We start from the raw sequence: 22766 nt of genomic DNA, 5'->3' as shown, positions 1-22766 counted from the left end.
GGTATAGTTGTAACTCTAAATGGGCATTACAATATACGTACAGCGACCACCTAAAATAGGGTTTGGGCGTGTAAGACCTAAGTGAACATGTTTGAACACCTAATTAGGTGAAGACCAATAGACTGACATCATTTTCAAATGGTATATAAGCTAGGCCTGTGTAAGACATGGAGGGGCATGGGAAGAGAGGTCGAGTGAAGATGTACTTGCCATCCACAGACACTTCACGTCCCAACACTCCCTCCCTCCATCCTCAGGAATGCATAGGACAGATGTCATGAACTAAATTCCTTTCCAAGGTTTTGTAAGACTTGTTTCGTATTATTTTTGTTATCTTCTTTTTATATTCTTCTTTTATTTTTGTTCGTATTAAATGTTTTACCTTTGTTTGCATCTAAGTGACTCTGCCTATTTTTGACGCACATACATTTATATGTGATCCAATTATTTGAAGTTTGTATTGGCCCTATATATTTTCTTACATTATCATGGAACATAAAGCGCTGCCATTTACTGGGAGAACATCTTATAGGGGGCCGATCAGATCATTTCTAATAAAACGGCAATTGCACAGAACATAGGTCTCCTACAAAAATAAAATAAAATAGGGATTTATCTTTGATGAATGTTATCTTTAAATAAATATCCTATTTAAAGTAATTCTTCCCTTATTTTTGATTCATGATTTCAACATTCTGTATAAATGAATGTATTGTTTTCTTGGCGAAATACTCACAATGGGGAAAAAAAAGGTATGTTTCAGTCTTAAAATTCCTGGAATCCTAGAGATTTACATAACTATTGTAAGCTTGGCATTGGTGTATAGATGCCTCTAATTATATAACACTCTCATTCACGGGGAAAAGCATTTAAGTTACAAAAAATAAAACAGCAAAGCTGTAATTATATAAAAAGCTTAAAAAAAGTATTTGCTTTACATTACTAGAATGCATGAACTCCCACCATTTGTTATTACTCGTATCAGAATAAAAATATGTTTTGAAAAATACTGTGCTATTTTGTTTTTTTTAAGATTTCTAGTTTTTGCATTATATAATATTGATAGACAGCCATGTGTATGTGTTCTAGCTCACTCTACTAGACAAACAACCTTACTCCTTATCCTACTGCCTGTGGTATACAATAGAATGGCTCAGTCTTAATCATTCAACCGGACACTCTGACTAATGAAGGTCTGTGAGGGAACGGACTTCATTAGCTGTGCCATAAAGAATCAGCTCAGTGTGGTGTTTGAACAGGGGGACCCAAAATATCACATTACTGACAATATCGGCAGATCCTAGGTCTGCAGATAAAGGAAAAAATGAAATAAAACTGTAAAACATCATTATGTGCAAAGAGTAATTATTTTTTTCCATGGGGCCCCTTTTAATGTCTGAAATTGTTTATTTTCCTATACACCCTAACTGCTCAGACAGCCTGTCTATAGTCTAAAAGTACATTTATTCTTTTTGTTTTTTTTTTCTCTTAATATTATAAAATATATTTGAGATCAAGAACGAACTCAGTGCAGCTCATGTATAGACATACACCATGTTAGGGGCCCCATCGTTCTAATATAGTGTTTCCGCTCCACAAACCTGTACTTAAAGGTAAATTGTTGTAAAATTAGATGGTATCTTAATTAGATCATACAAATAAACCTAGCATGGCCTGTCTGTTAGAAGGAAGGGGGTTTACTTTGAAAGTAGAGTGTTATTTGTTGCTTTGATGAATGACCACTTTATCTCAGACACGTTGATTTATTCTTTTTTTCTAAAGACTACAAAAGCACAAAGGGTGTTAGATCTGAATAAGGATTTATTTCTGATGTGTTGGACCAAGCTATACAACACCTAAAGAGCCACTCACTTGCCATAGTTTCTCTAATTAACATGCAAACAAACAAATACTATTCAACATCTCCAGGAAAGGTCTCCATCTCCAAGAAATGTCTAATATTCTAGAACCAAAATGTATATGGACATATTGGTGAGCACAAAGATTAAGGGAGTCCTTTAGGTTTAGTTGATACCTTTAATTTAACATAGATAAAAGATATAGCGTTATATATTTTTTTGGGACCTCGGAGATGTCTTTTTCGGATCTATGTGCGTTTTCATCTTTTAAATGCTTAGGTCAACATCAATATGAAAAATATAAACATCAACTAGCCTCATTTTAAAAAAGTACGTCAACTATATTTCTGATGATTTCTATTTTCCTTTAATGTGTTTCCCATGATCACTTCCCTTTCAGTAGCAGCAGCTGTTAAGTACAGTAGCTGCCAGCTGTGAGATCATTACAGAGATCAAAAAGGTAAAAGATGTTTTCTCTCTTAGTCCCATGTAGCCGTTGAGCCGTCCCAGGCTGTAAATACCTTTATGTGAGGATTCCATTTGCCAGAAAGAATTTTATAACAAAAGTTATGGTGGGTAAAGGTGATGAAAAACCCTTCCACTTAAAATTAAAGGGGTAGTAGAAGTATTATTAAACACTCATCTACAGACACCAGACAAACCAGAAGGCTTGTTTTTCCCTCAGAAATCTCATGGTACTGCCACAACCACGGGGGATTCTGGCAAATAAGGTCAACAACGATCACCTTTTGCCTCTATATCCACTTTATGCATGGATCCCTTGAAAGTAATTGCCTGCTGTACAAGACAGCCTTTAGACAAAACTCGGGAAGAGGTGCAGTAGCCAGATCACCACTCATGGACAGCTGTTTCGTCCTTCATGGGACTCGTTAGCATGAGGTTGTGATACTGGCTTAGTAGTTGAGGCTTGGGGTAGCACAATAAATACCAATAACAAAAGTAATGGTGGGTAAAGGTAATGGAAAACCCTTCCACTTAAAATTAAGGGAGTAGTAGAAGCATTATTAAACACTCATCTACAGACACCAGACAAGCCAGAAGACTTGTTTTTTTCCCTCAGAGATCTCATGGTGCTGAGATTTTTAGACATTGCAGCCCAACAGCCTCAGCATCTGGATCTACCAGAATTTCTTCCTGCCATTGGCAGGATGATATGCGATTCCTCAAAAGCTACTGACCTGATATAAAGTAACAGGCTTATTATTACTTTCTATTAACATCTTTGTTTTCCATGATTTTGAAATCAATGGGCTGAGGCATTGATTTGATCTATGTTGGAGATCATGTGTTCTGATATAACCACAGGTCCTTCACAAAGCTGTTTGTTTCCGTCAATGGTGAATTATATATTCTGTCAATGTATTTATTAGTGTAAAGAAACAATACACTTACAAGATTTCTAAAATACTAATAAAATGTTTAATCCTGTGACCACTTTTATATTAGTAATTATATGAACACCATTAATAGGAGAGGAGAGGACATAGATATGAGTCGTCTCTACAAATCATATCCTCCTTTGTCACAATTTACAATGAAATTCAAAAAATTGTATATATAGCAAAAGAGACAGAAGTGATTCTAAAAAAAGAGGACAGGAAGAATATGGTTCAAATATTATATTACCATTTTCATACAAGCTGTATTTCGGGAACTATGGTATAGAACAGCATGTTCCTACCCCTACGGCTGGAGAACTGCTGGTTCCGACCTTGACTTACAGCGGGGGAATTGCCACGTCCTTATATTTATGATTGTTCTTACCAAATGAATTAAAATATATTTAAAAATATCTGGAAATGGAGGAATGTTCATATGTTTCACATATATAATTTCAAATACACAGGATTTTTTGGGTGGGGATATAATACAATTGTGTGGACAGGATGCTCACATCAATGGTATAATCAGGTTGCTACATCATATCAGAAAAACTTATCAGTAAAACTGTTGGTACTGCTTTACAAGTAAACCAAGTGCTTAAGTGCCCAGTGGGATGCACAGGGGGAAAAGGCTGGCTATGACTTGCCCTACAATACCACATTGGAGAGCTCCAGCATAGAAGATCATGTGCAATGTTGTATGTTATGATTAACACTGGTGCAGAAGCTGAAAGGACCTGTTGAGTCTTTAGTCATTAAAGACTTGTACTGGGTGTAGGATTATGAGAGAGTTCAGTGCTTCTTGCACTAGTCCATATGATAGAGAACGGGGTATAGAAGGTTAGACTCCCTTATCTTCTAGATCAAGAAAGGATATGCAGCTTGATCTAATCGAATTCCAAATAAACTGGAGCTCTTACATTAAAGATTTATTTTTCCAATCCTGCATTGAGGCAGAAATGGGATTGCAGCTATACCACATTCATGAATAAGATGTGACTCATATACATTCACTAGCGATACCAAATTCATACATACAGGAAAGATAACCTGTATACAAGGCAACATCTCAAATGCAAATGTATATACCTCATTCATACATTAACTTTATGGATTAGAAGAGAGGTAAACGATTTTGAAGACAACCAAATGGAATTCTAGAAAGCTGTGGGTATTTTCAGGGATAGCCCTCAAGCTGTTCTGAAACTCCAAATCCAATGAGATTCAAGGAACCTGTGGCCAGTCAAATGCTGGTTAAGAGGCATCTGGAGATCTTTTTTAAACAGCAGTCAATACGATACAAATTAGTTACCCAAGTTTATATGAATGTTTATACTTTACAGTTTACAAAATGATCAATGATGCATGCTATCCAACAGAGCTAACATGGGACCTGGTAGCATATAACATAGCCATATACCGTTTTGTCAAGTTACAATACCATCAATTCTTAGAAAAAAAATAAAAAAAAGACCTTTCCAACTCATTTACTGGCTTCCATGCATGTTTTAATAATTACCAGTCTTTTATAATGAGCAAAAATGTGGATAGGCATTATATTACAGGTCCTGCCCAGCTAAAATTACTCTCTGGGGGTATTGCTTAACTGCGCTGAAAATAGATTAGTGATGTGCTAACAAATGTGTAAGTCTCATCTGGAAATTCCAAGGAATTTGACTGATGCAGTTGTTGTCCAACACAATACCCTATATAACATATACTGCCCTGGAATATCAAGGGATTATCCATCAGTTATATTCTAACAAGTAATCAGCCTGCCCACTTTCACTGTAACGGTGCTTTAATATGCCAATACCAGTTCAAAATAGACAGAAAAAACTTGTGCATACAATAATGCATTTTAATCACAAATAAGGCAAGTGGTCAGGATGCTGGTAGATATGCTTTGATAAGTGCGTTAAAAATCGAAGAATCAAACAGGTGTTTATGTTTTATAACTTATTTTATAGGCATTCAGTAAAGGCGAAATACATCCTTTTCTTCCCTAGATATATGTAAAGTATTAAAGCAACTTTGTATAGTTCCAGATCCTATTATCTGTATTCCATTCACATATGATGTGGATAGCAAGTCAGTGAGCGGCTATTGGGAATCAATACAGTTCACTATATGTATTTAGTGAAAACCAAAATATCCATAGGTATCCACATACATTTGAATTGCTTGCCTAAATATTACACACTGTGGTTAGTGGATTAACCCCTTCAGCGCCGGGGCGTGTGTGTGTGTGTGTGTGTGTGTGCACATTTGATGAAAGGAACAGAAGAGATGGATCAATTCACTTTTACAACCTAAGAGTCAGCCTCTTCTAGAAAATAAGATCACAGGATAAAGAAGCAATAAAGCGCAGTCCTCACCAAAGCAGTTCTGTGTCATTCAATCCATACAGAATCAAAATGTAACTCTTCATGAGCAAATTACCATAGATTAATATATTTATTTGAATACACACCTAGGGCAAAGCTGCCAGTCACAATGCCCATTTATACACTGCAATAGCTGTACATGATGTTGGTACATATTCATAAAGAGCTTCACTTCTGGTTGGGAAAACACCCGGAATATTGCATTGGTTTCCATAGTGATTGCTCCACTTTTTTATTGCTCTTTATAAATAAGGCCCACTGTGCTTATTAATGAAGTTGGGGGGTGAAGAGGGGGTCTGACACACTGTGGATCTCTTACCTGAGCTGATCATGCTGTGCATTCTCTGCTGTTCACGAGTGGAGACCCCATCTGAGCAGAAACATGATTCACTCTCATAGATTGTCTGCAGCATATTCCAGTCTCTGTGCTACTTCACTTACATGAAAGCTTCATCAGTGTTCTGTACAGAAGAGACCCTCAGCAGCCTTAACTCCTCCAGAGGGGGAGGAGGCAGTCATATACTTTGCCAATTATTCCATTTTTATGCACATATTTACTCTGCTAAGTATTCATGGATATGAAACACACACACAATCAGTATGTGAATGCTGGGAGCGCAAGGAGCTGCTGTCAAGTGTTCAGAGCACCTTGCAAGCCTGGGCTTTTGCCTTGGGAGCCAAGAGCATGGGCAACTACAATCTACTCAATCAATAATCAAATAAAATTAAATAAAGGAACAGCAGTTAAAGGTCCAAAGAAAAAAAACATATAGAAGGCACTAGATCTAGCAATTGTTCTGTCCATACAGCTCCCTGCCTTTTGCTCCATGCATCTGCCTGCCCTGCTTCCCCTCTCCCTGTCTGTAGCTCTGGGTTAGTTGGCTAAAGCTGGTGACAACTCATTTGCATGTGAATCAACAACAACGTGGCCAGCAGGCGACAAAAATAGAACAATGGCCGGCCCGAGCCAAAAATAGGTCAAGCAGGGCCGAGTGATGGGAGCCTGCATTAATGTATTTAAAAATATCACAGCAAACACAGCTGTCTGGTCCCTGTCTTAAAAGAAACACTGTCATTTCTCATAGAGATAGTGATCATTAACCTTTTGCAAGCAAAGCTTTACACTGTGTCCATTGCTTTACCCTTTTCATGAATTGCTGAAAAAGATCTCTGTTGATTTAGTAATGAGAAGGAAAAAAAAGACACGATTAACCCATTCAATCCCATTGGCCAATGCCACTATTTAAATAAAATGTGATTTTTAAAAAAAATGGGGGGGATGCTTGCTAATGGTTCTTGACTTTTTAATTATTTTTATCATAACTCATATGCAATATTCCACACCTTCATATTATTATTATTACTATTATTATTATAATTAATAATAATAACAACAATAATAATATTTATTTTATTTTTTTATGTATTTTATTATTTAGAATTTGTGCAAATTTCTATATAGCTGGCATAGAAATAAAATGGAAAGTAATCAAATAATGAAGAAACTTTTAAAGCAAAGGGTGTTTTTGCAACACTTGCCAAATATTGATCAAATGTGTACTGTTATCGAAACTCTCTTTTGTGGAAAGACGGAGTTAGAGTATGAAGTTGTTTTCAGTATGATGTAAGCAAAATTATTTTGCACTTGTTAAAGGTATTTTCACAATATTTCACAATAATTCCTTAACTTTTTCATTACTGGAGTGATTCATATAGAACATTCATACAGAACATTATATGGTGTGGGAATAATATAATATACAGTATCTGGGGGTCTGACGTAAAGAATGGAAAGAATGAGAAGAAGTCAGATATTTGACCAACACAATGGCAATTTAGATTGGTAGGTCTCACGACTAGGGCTCTTCACAATCTTTATTGTCTGCATAACCCATTGTACAGCACTACAGAATCTGATGGAGCTATATAAATAAAATGTTAAAATAAAGTTATACGAACAGCTCCATACTCAGACACAAAGAACAACACAGATTGATATTTGAACCCCAGATGCATCTTGTAGGTATTCTACAGGGCACATCATTTGAAAGCAATGAGTTTAACTAAACTGAGTCAAATCCCTATTGAATAAATGGGGCCTGGATCATGAAGAATTTGGACTGAAGCAATTTTCCCAAACTGTATCTTTTTCAGCATTGGTTGTAAATTGTACCAAATTGCACCTGTTTTGGATTTTCACACGTTGTCATATAAGATACAAGTGTTCATAATCAGAGCTCTCCTGAATTCCTGTTTTGCTGGTTATATACAACCAAGAAATCGATCCCCACATTCACTTATTCTATCTTAAGAATTAAGCAACTATTTCCATTGTCATGCATAGCTGTGTGGTATAAAAGGGATAGATATTTCCCCAATGGTATTTAGAGGACAGAACCCTAAAGTTACATTCGGAATTTATCACATAACACTATGAATGGGATTCGGGCGAGCCCATTAAGGAAAGAGAGCGGATACTGTTGTTACCCATCTTAGTTGGGAAGCTTTTAGAACATTGCTGGAGTTAACAGAAAACTGCCTATAAAATGCTTTCCTAGGCACCATTTGCTTGTTATAAATAGGGCTCTATAAGAGGCAGGTTTATATTTAGCCTGTACTACCCTCTAAACCTCATATCCTTACAGTGTTAGAAGGGTGAGCAAAACATTAATTAACTCCTTGTGCCGTTTCAGTGGTGCATTACTATAAGATATTAATAACTGATTGTGCAGTGTTAGCTAAAGGGACACATAGAAGCAAAGGATTTAAAGTTAGCTGGGGAGCAGGGCTCTCTCCACCTAATGTATCGGTTTGTCTTAGTCTGTCAATTCTCGTCTTGTCATACACCTTGAATTTATGTATTGTATTAAGCGCTGCGTAAATTGTTGGTGCTATATAAAAAAAACATAATAATAATAATTATAATAATAATAATGGCAAATAAGAACCACTCGGCCCATCTAGTCTGCCCATTTTTCCTGATGTAAAGACTCGGATCTCAATCAGTCCTTGATCTTGTCTTAGATTCATGGATCCAAACAGGGCCCCTCACTGTGCAGTCATGCAGGTTGCCTTTGGATGAATTTCATAAGCCAACTACAGCTGAAAGAAATTAGTAGGTTCCAGTGCATATAGGCTGTTCACCCTTATAATCGCACATGCTCAGTATACCTAACCAACTTGTTGTATTTATCATACATAATGTATGTTGGAACCTGTTCATCTCCCCTAAAACTATCTGTTGGTGTTCCTTATGGCTCCGTTCTTGGGTATCTACTCTTCTCCATCTACACCTATTCACTTGAACAACTCATATCTCTGGTTTTCAGTACCACCTGTATGTAGACAACACCCTAATCTATTTCTCCTCTACCAAACCTTTCACCCTCTTTTGTAACTCGCCACATCAACTGTCTTTGGAATTGCATCATGGATGGCATTGCAGTACCTGAAGCTCAACATCTCCAAGACTGAGTTTATGGTTATCTGGCCATCCTCTCTGTCCACAATTCCTGACAGAAACAACCAAAATACCTTGTAATATCCCGTATGGATTATTGCAACTCCATACTAACTGGTCTCCCCCTCTCCATTCCGTCTTCAACACTGCAGCTAGATTAATCTTTCTCTGTCACGGTTCCTTATCTGCAGCTCCAATATGCCAATTACTCTATTAGTTCCCTCATTCAAACTCCTTATCCTGACCTACAGAGCCCTTTACAACTCTGCACCCCCTATATCTCTACCCACCTATCCAAATACACCCTTAACCGCCCTCTTTATTCCTCTCATGACGTTTGTCTCTCTTCTACGGTCATTACCTCTTCACAATTCCGCATCCCTTCTCTGGTATTCCCTTCTCTGTTCTGTCAGATTTTCTCCCTCATGCAAATTTGGGCCTACTAGTTTTTTCTTCTTCAAAAATCCAAGGAAATGCAAGCTTCTACCTCCTCATGTGGGATTTCCATGCATCTAAAAGCCTTTCTGTTATAAAAAAGGATTTTTAGCCAAGCAATGCTGAATAAAAGCCTGCAAAGCCATCTAGAATTCCGTGAGACTTTAGACAGAGATGGCAATGTTTCAGGGAGATAAAAAGGGATTAAGGAAAACAAATTCAAAATTGAATTAAACAAGAGTGCTACTAGAACAACGATTACATAAATTCTTAAGGGTAAGCAGCCAGACTTTTGGGTAAGCGTCTTTACATCAGGATGTGTGGTTTGGCTAGAAGGTGTAATACACACGCTGAAAAAAAGAAACACACACAGTCCCCAAGCAATATAATTTTTCATCAAGTCAGTTTGCAAATTATGGGGTGTAAAACCATGTATGCTCTGCAATTCCCTCCCCACACAAATTGCATGCTAAGCATGTGACAAAAATGGATGATTACAACGTTGCCATCTTGCCTCTTGTCTCCCAGCAGACGCACCTGATTGGCCAAAAGTTTACTATTCAAGCCAATGAGAGCAGGAATGTAATCTGTCTATTAGATCAAAATTAAAACATCTTATTGGTATCTGTTATTTATATGTTGTATAGGTTCTAGTTAGTAAAATGTCTTTTAACCATAAACACAAAAACATAGAAAAATACATGCTAGAATTGTCACTAAATTAAAATATGCATTTGGAAGATTTGATATGAAAAGGTTGGTTTACTTCCCCTTACATCACCACTAAAGAAGAATGTGAGTGCTTTACTATGCATTCTTCATAATGGAAAAAAACCCACTCTTTGACAATTCTAGCTATTGATTTGATGATTGAAACAGCCAATCAGTGGCAAGACGACGCTCCCATTGAAATTCTTAAACAGACCCTTTGCATAGCCTGCTGGAGCTGACTGGCCGTACGTATATCACATGCCTTTAACAATGTTCTAAAAAGTACTTTAAATTAAACAAAATTATGTGAGTTCCAGGTCAGTGAAATTTCTTAAGATAGGAAAAGTCCTTGCCTAACAAAAGATGTCTTACAGAGAAAATATAAGTTTAACATCAGCATATAGTCTGGAGTCTGGAGTGTATCTTAAAATTTTACAGAAGCAAAGCTCTGGAACTTGATTTAAACTTGCCGAATCTTGCCAGGTGGGGGAGAAAACATGCAAAATATTTACATTTCTCAGGTTCCATACATTGTTGTGGGTTCAGTTCCTATCAATTTTGGTTGTGGAATACTTGTAAAGGTTTAATGCATGTAAATGGGGCAGGGGGGGTCTGAGCTACTGAGTGACCCCGCAGAAGAGCCGCATTTTTAGTGTACTCATCTATTGCATAAATCACACTCAGACAAAGCTGCAACTTGGAGAATAGACCCAACTGTCTAATGCCACTTGGCTACAAACAAAGGCAAAAACATGCAATGGTGTGTACTGGTATTAGAATAAAATGGTAGAATAAGCTGGAGTTACCTTGAAGCATATTTTGGAACCCTTAAAAATTAGAAGCATCCAAACATACAGACTTCAGCCATTGTGTATTAGAGAAATCATCTATTAGCTTTTGAATACACCTATATATCCAAGGGGGAAAAAAAAGACCTGCTATTTTTAACTGACCATGAAAGGTTTTTTTGCTGTTTTCACGGCTTGGTTCTTTTTCTTTCCTCGTAAAGTTGAACTCTCCTGCCTGCCACTGAAAGCACCCAGCAATTTAGAGAAATTATACAAAATGACAAGATCACAGCTATATAAATATTTTCAGAGTGCATGTCGGCTCAAGTTGCTTGTCATTCGTGATATACACAGTACTTTACTTCAGGAACATAAATAATGAACCAACATTTCATAAAACTTTCCTATCTTCAATAAATAGAAGTATTTTTTTAGCACAACAATATATCATAATATAATGCTTTAACACTGTAAAGTCAAATTATCAATGCCTTGATTTATATAAATATTATATATACATATATTATATATTATTATATATTTTTATATAAACAATATATTTAAAGTGTAATCACAGTATAACGATAAAATGAAAGCAATTGCATGTGAATGAGTCATAAGGATTTCTTTGATATACTGGTAGTGGTTTCAAACATTGTGTGAAGAGTTCCAAGAATAATCAGGTGTATAACAGATCGATGCACGATAGTGAGTGGATTGACCTTATGTCAACCCAGTTATGATCTGTGTCAGTGCTACCATTTACCTTCTTATCAACCAAAGAGAACTCGTACCATGCATACAGTACAGTATATTATTTATACATACAGAAACGTATATGTGTGTTTAGTGAAACAGCGCAGTGCTAGATGGATGACGTTTATTGTGCTAGGTCAGGTGGGAGTCCATGTTCTGGGGCTGGCACAGCCTTGGGAACATGTTTAAGCCAGACGGCTGTCTGTCTTAGCCTTTGGGTTTCTCTTTGGAGCCATCTGTAGCCACTAGCTTTGGGGCACCAATGGGTCTGCAGAGCAGGCTGGTACGTGCAGACTGCAGATGGGGGTCTGTCGCGAGTGCAGACTGCAGATGGGGGTCTGTAGAGAGTGCAGACTGCAGATGGGGGTCTGCAGCGAGTGCAGACTGCAGAGGGGGTCTGTATAGGGTGATCACATCGGCCATGGTTTATATATATATGTATATATATATATATATATATATATATATATATATATATATATGTGTGTGTATTCATTTTGCAGGTGCCATTGAGTTTTCTTCTCACGTTCCTTTTTCATAATAATAAGGAAAAAATAGTGGCTGTCATGTACGTCAGGTCTAAAATATCACTAGGAGCTTTTGCACATAATGTGGTTTGTGCGTCGCCCACGTACTACCATCGCGGAGTGCTATTTTTGTTGCCTGTTTCTCTGGCTACGCTGCAGTTGGCTGATGCGATGTATGCCTGATGTCTTGTAGCTTCAGTTTTTAACCGTGGCTGAGAATAGATTGCTGCTGGTGTTTCTTCTGTTTTCACTATGCAATTATTATTGCATTGAAAATTACATGCTATAATTGTGGATGAGGTCATGGAAATTAATCGGAAATGTCTGCTTTGACGGAATGATACAGCAGTGGGAGACAACTACATCCAGGGGCTAAATTATGTCTTTTTTTCTTCTGTATGGCTCAGTAACCGCCATTTCTATGTTATTAGGGCTGTTACTCATTTGCCAGCGTGCAGCGACTTTGTTACATTACAGGTTATTATATGTCCAGTGGATAATAACGCATGTAAGTGTTTGTAGCCCTATTGTGCAAAAAATCCCCCCAAAAATGAAAGGTGAAAGCTGTCACACACGTTAAAGCGTAAATGATGACTGACGTGTCCCTTTAAGGATATGAGACAAAAAAGAAAAAAAAAACGCATTTTAAGATACGCTATGAGAACATTGCAAGATATTATACATCTGTCAGCTGTTCCCACTCATACCAACACGGTCTCATATACATTTAAGTATGAATTCATCCATAGCTGGACTTCCGCTCATTTAATCAAAAATATGGAGAACTCAATCTATCCTGTTATCCACAAGAATTGTTGTGGCAATTAAGTGAACGGCTACTTTCCGCAGAAAAGATGCGGCTTCTCCCGTCACCCCCACCAGCTCCATCAAATTTATGAATGGAAACCACAAGCTCAGAGATATTCTTCCAACTTTTTACGATCTGCTCTGTTGTCCGCACTGCATGTACTCGTCTGTAACTGTATAATTTGCATGAAATTTTGGTTGCTGTTTTTGAGCATTATGAGAATTTAATGAATGAACACTAAAAATCGCAACAATTCTGATGAATTAGTATATTAGATAAATGATCTCCCAAGATACTTTATTATTAGCATATTACAAAGTTATATGGGATCATTGTTAGCCTGATTTGCATATACCTACCCAGAATCCCATGCACTACAGAATTTCTGTGGGAATAAAGAAAAGTCTTCAGATTTGCCTGGTGGATGTAATAATTATCCATAACAGACCTGTGAGTGCGTGCTTATTATGGATTGCCGACACAAGTGGGTTGTGTGTGTGTATATATATATATATATATATATATACATACATACATACATAACTGTATATATATATATATATATATATATATATATATATATATATATATATATATATATATATATATACAGTATACACACACACACACACACACATATATATACCGGTATTATAAACACATATGAGTATATGTGTAATGGATTTCCATTATTATTGCAGGGCCTTATCTTTACATTTGATTTTACATTAACACCATCTTTCTTGAACCGTCTCAGGTCTAATTGCAATTTCATCTTGTAGATCAATTCAATATATCTTGGATTGGCCCATATTCACCCTGGGATTTCAATTCCTAGCTAAACTTGGGTCAGCTGTAGTGCAACCAACGATTAAGACGCTTCATTATCGCTACCATCAGTAAATGAAGACCATCTATGATCTAGCTATCTATCCGTCTATCCATCAGATGAACCCCTTACACTAATTTGGTTGTCTCAGACTTTTGCTGAGGATAAAGCTCTTAACTGCTCTACAAACCAAGATTGTGCTATGTTCCTCCCAAGCTTAACAGTATACTGATATTTATCACCAAAGAACCCAAAACCCCATGGATGGCTCAACCAAAAAATAGGAAATCTCAGCAGATTCAATGAGACTACACAATATGTTCTCTTAACCCCTTAATGACAAAGCCCGTAAAAGCCCGTAAATGCATTGTCTTCAATGGGTTTAGGGAGCGCCCATTGTCCTTAAGAGGTTAATAATACTAAAGATGTAGCAGCTCGGCTATGTTGCAAGTCTCTATTATCTCACAGGCTATCAGGAAAACACATTTATATTTAGGCATCAACTTGATGGAATATGTAAAGCAGAGGCTAATCGAAATAATGATTTTTGAATTTATTTTAAGAGCCAGATAATCATGGAATAATACAACTGATCTTTAAAAATCTCTATGCTGTATCTATTTTTAGAATTTATTTATCTTCATCTAAATTACAGATTTTAATTAATTCCAGAGAAATTATATTTACTTGTTTAACTGTTTACGCTGCTGCTGTGCTGGCTACAGATCACTATCTTATGTCTGAAGACAAGATTATTGTTCACGTTATCATTACAAAAATTAACTGGGCTATCTTCTGCATACAGAAAGTTCATTTATCACAGAAAATAATACGTTAAGCTCTATGATTATAACCATTAAATAAATTAAATCCGCCACAGGAACATATCATCTCATGAATAAACATTAATAAAACTCCTTTAGCTTCATTCCCACAAAGATTAGTGTGACTTTTATGTGGATAAAATAATAATGGCATGGCAGTGCAAATGGTACTGTCATTGTAGGCTTAACAAATCTTTCTTTAAATAGCTTATCGTGTAGATTTAGTTTTAGAATGGATGTATTTGATGGATGAAAAAAAATAAAAAATAACACAGAGAGATATATCCATAGATCAATAGCATGCCAGCCATCGCGTGTACTTTAATGCATACTGAGTGGTCCCTTTAAATGTTCTGCTTATTCTCCTATATGCCACAAGCATTAAAAAATAATAGGCATCATTTTGTCTAAAATAGCAGGATATGCAGAGTAATTATTCTTGTTCCTTTTGATTGTTTGCTCTATGTCACCCAACCCCAGTCCTGAGCTTCATTATGGACCCTTGCATTATTACAGTACTCGAACCTGTCCAGTGCTAGTCCTTCTGGTGGCCAAAGGGTCATGTAGGCAATCAATGGAGTAGAGTGTGGTTCTGATATAAAGATATAATGTCTAATATTTGCATTTTGATTGGATCAGCACTAAAATTTGAAACTTAGAGCACAGAATATAGGATCATAGAACTTGACAGCAGATAACATATATTTAGCCCGCTTTTTTTCTGCTGTAAAAACATCAAGCATTATAGCGTCCGTGGCCCATCTTAGATTCAGGATACATTTCCTCACTGTATTAACATCTACCACTTCTGCCAGAAGATTGTTGCCCTTATCTGCCACCCTCTCAGTGAAGTAAAGCTTCTGTTCATGACATATAAGTCTACAACCCTGTAGTCTTAGACCTCTTTTCATAAGACGTCTCCTCCACACTTAACGCTACAGGCTTTGATGCCACTGAGAGTTTTGATATACGCGTTGTGTGCACCACTGAAAGCTGTCATATGGAAATGTCTCCCATTTCCATTCACAGCACATAGTCTATCCCTTTTGTTTGCCAAACCTGACTAGCTGACGTCTGTAGTGACCTTCTGCTTCCTGACAAGATGCAAGAGTCAATATCATTTGTTTGGAGAACTATAATACAATCACGGGATTGTATCGCTAACCGAGATTGAAAAGCTGTTGCTTTTGTATGAAAGAATTACTAGCCTTAAAACACGCTCAATCCTGCTCATTTAACAGATGTAGTAATTTGTTCGCTTGTTTTATGGAGTGATACAGAATAGCTAATAAGGCAGGAAACAAGTGGGTGAAGGGAATTTATCATAGTTTTAATCTAACTTTGATCAGGTGCAGAAATGACTGCACTGCAGTTATTGGCACAGGGAAGCTGATGACACTTAATTACAATAAGTATATGGGTACTGTATGTCTTTTGTTAGAACGCTAACCCACCCATAAAAAAAAAAAAAAAAAAACCTTAGGGTAACCAGTTTGTTCTCAACAAATATCGCCTATTATTTTTTTGTCATTAAAATGCACTTGAAATGGATTGTCATTAAACCCTGACATTTATGCAGCAATTTGTTTCCCTCGGAAATAAGAAGCCAGATTATGTTATTCAAAGCAGCTTTCTATATGCCATTGTATTTAATCAAATTGTAATGGAGCGGAGACCATTTTCACTGGTTTGGCAATATTTTCTCTCCCGTCATGATAAAATTTTGAACCGCATGCATTGATGTAAAAAACGTGGCTGGATGGACTGCCGTAAAGGTCATTTTATGGTTGAATAAAATACACTAGTATTTGAGTTTGTATATAATACAATGAAACAAATCTACTGATGGAAAATGTAAACTATTTTAACGCAATGAAACAGAAATTTAGACGTATGGCTATTTTTCATATTTTCATAGTTATTTATTACTCTTCCATGAAAAAAAGATATTAAAAAGTGTAATATATATAATGTATATACACTCACTGGCCACTTTATTAGGTACACCTTGCTAGTACTGGGTTAGACCCCCTTTTGCCTTCAGAACTGCCTTTATTCTTCGTGGCATAATTTCTACAATGTGATGGAAACATTCCTCAGAAATTTTGGTCCATATGGACATGATGGCATCACGCAGTTGCTGCAGATTTGTCAACTGCACATCCATGATGTGAATCTCCCGTTCCACCACATCAAAAGGTGCTCTATTGGGTTGAGATCTGGTGAGTGTGGAGGCCATTGGAGTTCCGTGAACTCATCGTCATGTTCAAGAAACCAGTTTGAGATGATGTGAGCTTTGTGACATTGTGTGCATTATCCTGCTGGAAGAAGCCATTAGAAGATGGGTACACTGTGGTCATAAAGGGATGGACATGGTCAGCAACAATACTCAGGCAGGCTGTCACATTTAAAATATGCTCAATTGGTACTAAGGGGCCCAAAGTGTGCCTAGAAAATATCCCCACCATAAGACCACCACCACTAGCCTGAATATGAGTTGATACAAGGCAGGATGGATCCATGATTTCATGTTGTTTACTCCAAATTCGGTCACAGCTGAAATCGAGACTCATCAGACCAGGCAACGTTCTTCCAGTGTTTCATTGTCCAATTTTGATGAGCCTGTGCGAATTGTAGCCTCAGTTTCCTGTTCTTAGCTGACAGGAGTAGCCCCTGATATGGTCTTCTGCTGCAGTAGCCCATCTGCTTCAAGATTCGACATGTTGTGCATTCAGAATTGGTATTCTGCATTCCTTTGTTGTAACAAGCAGTTATTTGAGTTACTGTTGCCTTTCTGTCATCTCTAACCAGTCTGCCCATTCTCCTCTGACATCAACAAGGCATTTTCGCCCACACAACTGCCGCTCACTGGATATTTTCTCTTTGGTTGTGCGTGAAAATCCCAGCAGATCGGCAGTTTCTGAAATACTCAGACCAGCCCGTCTGGCACCAACAACCATGCCACGTTCAAAGTCACTTAAATCCCCTTTCTTCCCCATTGTGATGCTCGGTTTGAACTTCAGCAAGTTGTCTACATGCCTAAATGCATTGAGTTGCTGCCTTGTGATTGGCTGATTAGTTATTTGTGTTAACAAGCAATTGAACAGGTGTAGCTAATAAAGTGGCCAGTGAGTTTAATACCTTAAGGCAGCTGGAAATCCTGCTTAGCCTGGGCGAGCGTACATTGTGCCAATCAGGAAAACGCGGCCTTACTTTGGCTGATTTTTTTAATAGCTTGAAATGTGTGAGCTGAACCTAATAAAATTGCCATTGTCTATAGAACCTGGCTGGTAATCCCTTCACGTTAACTGTTTTTGTCGTATACATAACATTGAGATCTAAGTAATTTTCACCTAAATTAAAACTCGTCATTATATCTATCTATCTATCTATCTATCTATCTATCTATCTATCTATCTATCTATCTACAATAGGGCTTTAAGTCCTACATTGTGCATTTGATATATCACTTTTTCATACTACTGTGTAGTGTGATATTGAATTTACAACATACAGAATAATATAATATTTTACTTTATTTAGTGAAAACAGCTGCACTATTGAAATTTTTACTGCCGACAATCATAGGTCATACAGCTTCCCATGTGTGACATATTTAACTCAAAGTACTAACAAGCAAAATGGACTTCTAAGAAGAAATAAATAGATTTGTTTAATATTTCCTGGAAGGATATAATTTTGCATTGCTCCAATAGACATTTTATTGCATAGTTATTGGGCACACATGTCATACATAAATGGAAATATTAGAAAACCATAATATGGCAGAGGTTAAACGAATAGGCAAGAACAAATGAAAAGGAAAGATTTTAGCGTTATTGAACTTGAAATACAACGTTCACATTCCGAAAACATACGAACGCTCTTAAACGAGTTCAGTATTTCACTGCATAACATAATACTTTCAAAATGACATTTAGCAAGTGATATGTATGGAAAAAAAACACAAGGGGGTAAAGGAAATTTATTGTCATAAAAGGAAGGTAAAAATACCTTGTGTGCAACTTAATGTATCGTACAAATGGCTTTTCCTCAAACACCTAGTATGTTCTTCTTAGCCTTATTTAATAACATCACACCAAGAATTTACACAGGGCTTTTAATCTCGAATGTGACAAACAAAATCTATAGAGACAAACGCATACGTAAGGTAAAGAATGCCCTGCAAGCAATCCTACAATCTATTATTTGATGAACTGTTATAAAGTAAGAAGTCTGTATTAGGTGGTTTTATTTTTCCGTCTCAGGCTACTGTGATTCATAAAACTACTAAAAAAAAAAATGCAAATGGTCGGAACCAGCACACTGAAAAAAAAGAAAGAATGTGAAAATGTGCAAAAGCTTCAAATCTAAAATTGGGTGTGTAATAAAATATAAAATATGTATGATGGAATGTGGCTCTGCAAGATACAAATCAAATAAAACCCATAATAATTAAGAAAAAACTTCTAATGTTGTAAAAAGCAATAAAAAATAAATAAACGACATGGAGCTGTTCTGCTCAGACTCCCAATTCTTTCATGAAATTAAACCTTTCTTAAAACATTTAGCTCCCTAAAGCATCACTAGTTTTATGCTACTGATCTCCATGTGTTACTTACATTATTGGAAAATCCAATATATATATATTAACTTTGGGTCAATTATGTTTGTTTACAGTATTGTTCAATATTTTTTTTCGAAAGGCTATTGGTCAAAAAACTGTGGTGCCCAACCATACTTTTTTCTTTTATCTTCTATGAAATGAGGGAAAAGAAAAAATGTCGGTGCGCTAAGCTAGTCACAGGCTCAAATAATACAAATGTGTAATATGAGGCCTACCAAACAGGTGTAAGCATGCTGCAAGAAACAGTGTATTGGCTGTACAATGTATACAAAAAACAAAAACTGTCTGCGCTTCTCATCCTAATAAAGTTGGCAACAAATATGTAAACATAATATAAATGAGAGGTTTTGGTTATATGAATTGGCCAAAACATAATTAAGCTCACCCGCCACGTCAAGGCACACTCTCAATAGGGTGAGAACCTACTCTCACCTCGTACATAGTGGGCACACAAAGCAGTTTATACTGCTACCAAAACCTTATTAATGTGTTGGGGGAGGTGCAATTAAACCTCCTCCCCATTAACCCCTGGACAGCAAGCTGCAACCAGACTGATGAGGAGCCAACAACCTCAAATATGTGCAAACAGGGAAAAGAAAAAATGTCGGTGCGCTAAGCTAGTCTCAGGCTCAAATAATACAAATGTGTAATATGAGGCCTACCAAACAGGTGTAAGCATGCTGCAAGAAACAGTGTTTTGGCTGTACAATGTATACAAAAAACAAAAAAACTTCTATGAAATGACTGACTGGCACTTTCTCAAAAATACACAAGAAAATGCAATTACAACTTATACAATTTAAAACTTGTACAAAACTGAAAAGTGTTTATAGATGAAAAAAATCTGTAAAGGAATTAAATCTGTGTTGAGAAGAATTATACCTCCGTTTTCCCACCTGCAGGTAGAGGCTGACAATTTAATTGTTTGCAAAATTAGTACTTCGTTGAAATCTGTTTCTGTAAATAGGAGATGTTATATAATCATGTTGTCATTGCTTGCGTTTGCTGCCTTATCTATTAAAATCTTAATTTGATATAGTAAAAGGATTATGGCTGCACAGTAAGCAAGCAACATGTAATTACCAATAGGGAATCATAAATATTTGACTTGTGCATTCCGATTTTTATTAATTAAAATTTTCTTTTAATTTGTACATATCTCGAAAAATGAAGAGGACCCCCAATGAAAGAAACGAAAATGAAGCAGAGAGCTTTCCACCATTCGGGGGAGAGGGTGTGCGCGGAAGCATGGATAATGCAGTGGACAGCAGGGAGAAGCGGACGAAGAAAGAAGACAAAAGAAGCGAAGAACAAGAAGAAGCAAGACAAATAACAGAGCTGCAGAAAAGAAGATGGGGACACACATGGAGTTGGCAGAGAAGGTAGGGAGATATTAATAGAGATAGTGGGAGAGTAAGTGCGAGAGTGTTTGAGAGAGTGAGTGAGTATCCAGAGTGCGAGAGAGAGTAAGAGAATGAATGAGAGTGATGGATTTTGTTTCTGAATTAAAAAAAAAAACCTTTTGAATTTCGAACCAAAAGGGCAGGAAACAAAATTTGTGGTCCAAAAATGAATGGACCAAAAACAAAATAAAAAATGTGTCTGAATTGTTTTTGGTCCATTAGCACAAATCTTTAACATATGTTTTATTTAACATAGAAAGTAGAAAGTCAGTTTCGACATTAACAGAGAGAATGGGCTCAATTGAATGAGCCATCTAAAATGTAGAACCCGCTAAACCTTATATACATGCTTAGGGAACATCAAAGTGAACTTCTAGGAAGCTAATTTCAGATCAAATTGAACAATTAGGTACAATGAAAGTGCCACACCAGCCGTCATATACACTTTAATGCATATAACACCTGAGTGGTCCCTTTTACAATGATTTACCCCTTGCCAATTATGGATGTATTCTGCAGAATCCCCTCCACCTTCTCACCCATCTCCGCTCCTTAGCTTGCAGATGTGTTCTACTGAATGCTTGCTAAATTGTATCTACATAGTGGCTTTGTGACCTAAGAGTTAAATTGCTCACTTCTAATTATAATTTTAGCATGTAGTCTTCCTTTTCTGCAAAAATCTAGACTTTCAAAGGATTATTTAATCAAGCCTAATATATATTACATTTCTGTAAATTGTCCATAGACACAACATTTTATCCCTCTCTTCTGGTTGCTATTTTTCTACCTTTCAATGAAGAGGTGGAGTGAAACTCACATTATCACATTGATGTTTGCTACTTCCACAATTTGCTATACAATGTAGAACATCTAAAATTCAGGGGTAACCTATGGATGCATGTTAATGCAATGGTTGAGGTTCTTGCAAATATTTCAGATACTGCTCCAAGTTGAAGCCTCATTGAATTTAACTAATGTCCCTAAAAAGTCAATTGGAAGAACAAAGCTGATGTTTTTTTTTTTATTTTATTTTTTATTTGCCACCTTTAAAACTGACTTTTTTCATCCGAAAATCACCATGGAACATTTAGAAGGCAAGATGTTAAAAATATGTTCATATAATATTATAGAAATGATTACATAATACATATATAAGACATATATGTGTTATATGAACCACAAATAATACTAACAATTATACTGGAAAAGTTTCCTTAGTTTTCATTAATAATTATATACAAGAATATGTATTTTAAGCCCATGGCAAATCATTATCAAAGTAAGAAAAAGGAAAGCTCTATACTGTATTCTCCAATCAAATGAATTCAGTTGACATTTTAAAGGTGAACTATGAGAGTAAAATATATACCTGCAAATAATCAAAACTAATCAACTTCTAAGGAAGCAAGATTGAGCTTGACCTGAACTTTAGTCTGAAAGAAGTATACGGGATTATATATAATTGTTCATGGACACAGTCATTTTGATTGCCTTTGAAACAAGATAACTTAGTTTAAGTTTAAATTCCCTTCTCTCAATCATGATATTCTTTTGTGACGCATAATCTGTCAATTTATATCATTTCAAAAACAACAAAGTGAAGATATTTCAGTTTTGCAACAATGTAATGCAAAGCTATGATATTAAAAGGTAAATAATACATCTTTGTTAACAATAACAGAACACATTTCTAAGTACCTTCTAACTGGGGAAAACAGTTACTTGATCTGTCTTAATTCCATAGGTCAACCACATGCCCTGTAGCCCTCTTGATTACAATGTAATTAATTACCAGGATATGCATATGAGATTGGAGTTCCTAAGGATAGCTCTAGGGTATGTAAACTTTTGTATGCCATAACTTCTAGGAAAATCATTGTCGAGAAACAGTGTCAAGCTATGGATTCTTGTTTCACTAAAATACCTCTGATGATTGTGGTGTGAACAAA

The 22766-nt window shown here is 36.4% G+C and overlaps 1 protein-coding gene across 5 annotated transcripts in view; it reads right to left on the bottom strand.

Annotated features, from left to right (window-relative positions):
* HDAC9 (histone deacetylase 9) overlaps positions 1 to 22766 on the bottom strand; it is a 212562-nt gene that overhangs the window by 91667 nt on the left and 98129 nt on the right. For 3 of the 5 annotated variants that reach the window (XM_053468111.1, XM_053468112.1, XM_053468115.1), the window contains exon 1: positions 5969 to 6485. The exons of the other annotated variants lie outside the window; for them this stretch is intronic. In XM_053468111.1, the coding sequence (XP_053324086.1) occupies positions 5969 to 6062 (94 nt within the window). In that variant the 5' untranslated portion in view covers positions 6063 to 6485. Of the gene's footprint in view, positions 1 to 5968; positions 6486 to 22766 lie in introns of those variants that run through there. 5 annotated transcript variants of the gene reach the window in all.

Source organism: Spea bombifrons, chromosome 5, assembly GCF_027358695.1.
Source record: "Spea bombifrons isolate aSpeBom1 chromosome 5, aSpeBom1.2.pri, whole genome shotgun sequence".
Taxonomy (NCBI): domain Eukaryota; kingdom Metazoa; phylum Chordata; class Amphibia; order Anura; family Pelobatidae; genus Spea; species Spea bombifrons.
Note: the sequence above shows the minus strand (reverse complement) of the source record. Positions and strands in the feature narration are given on the sequence as shown.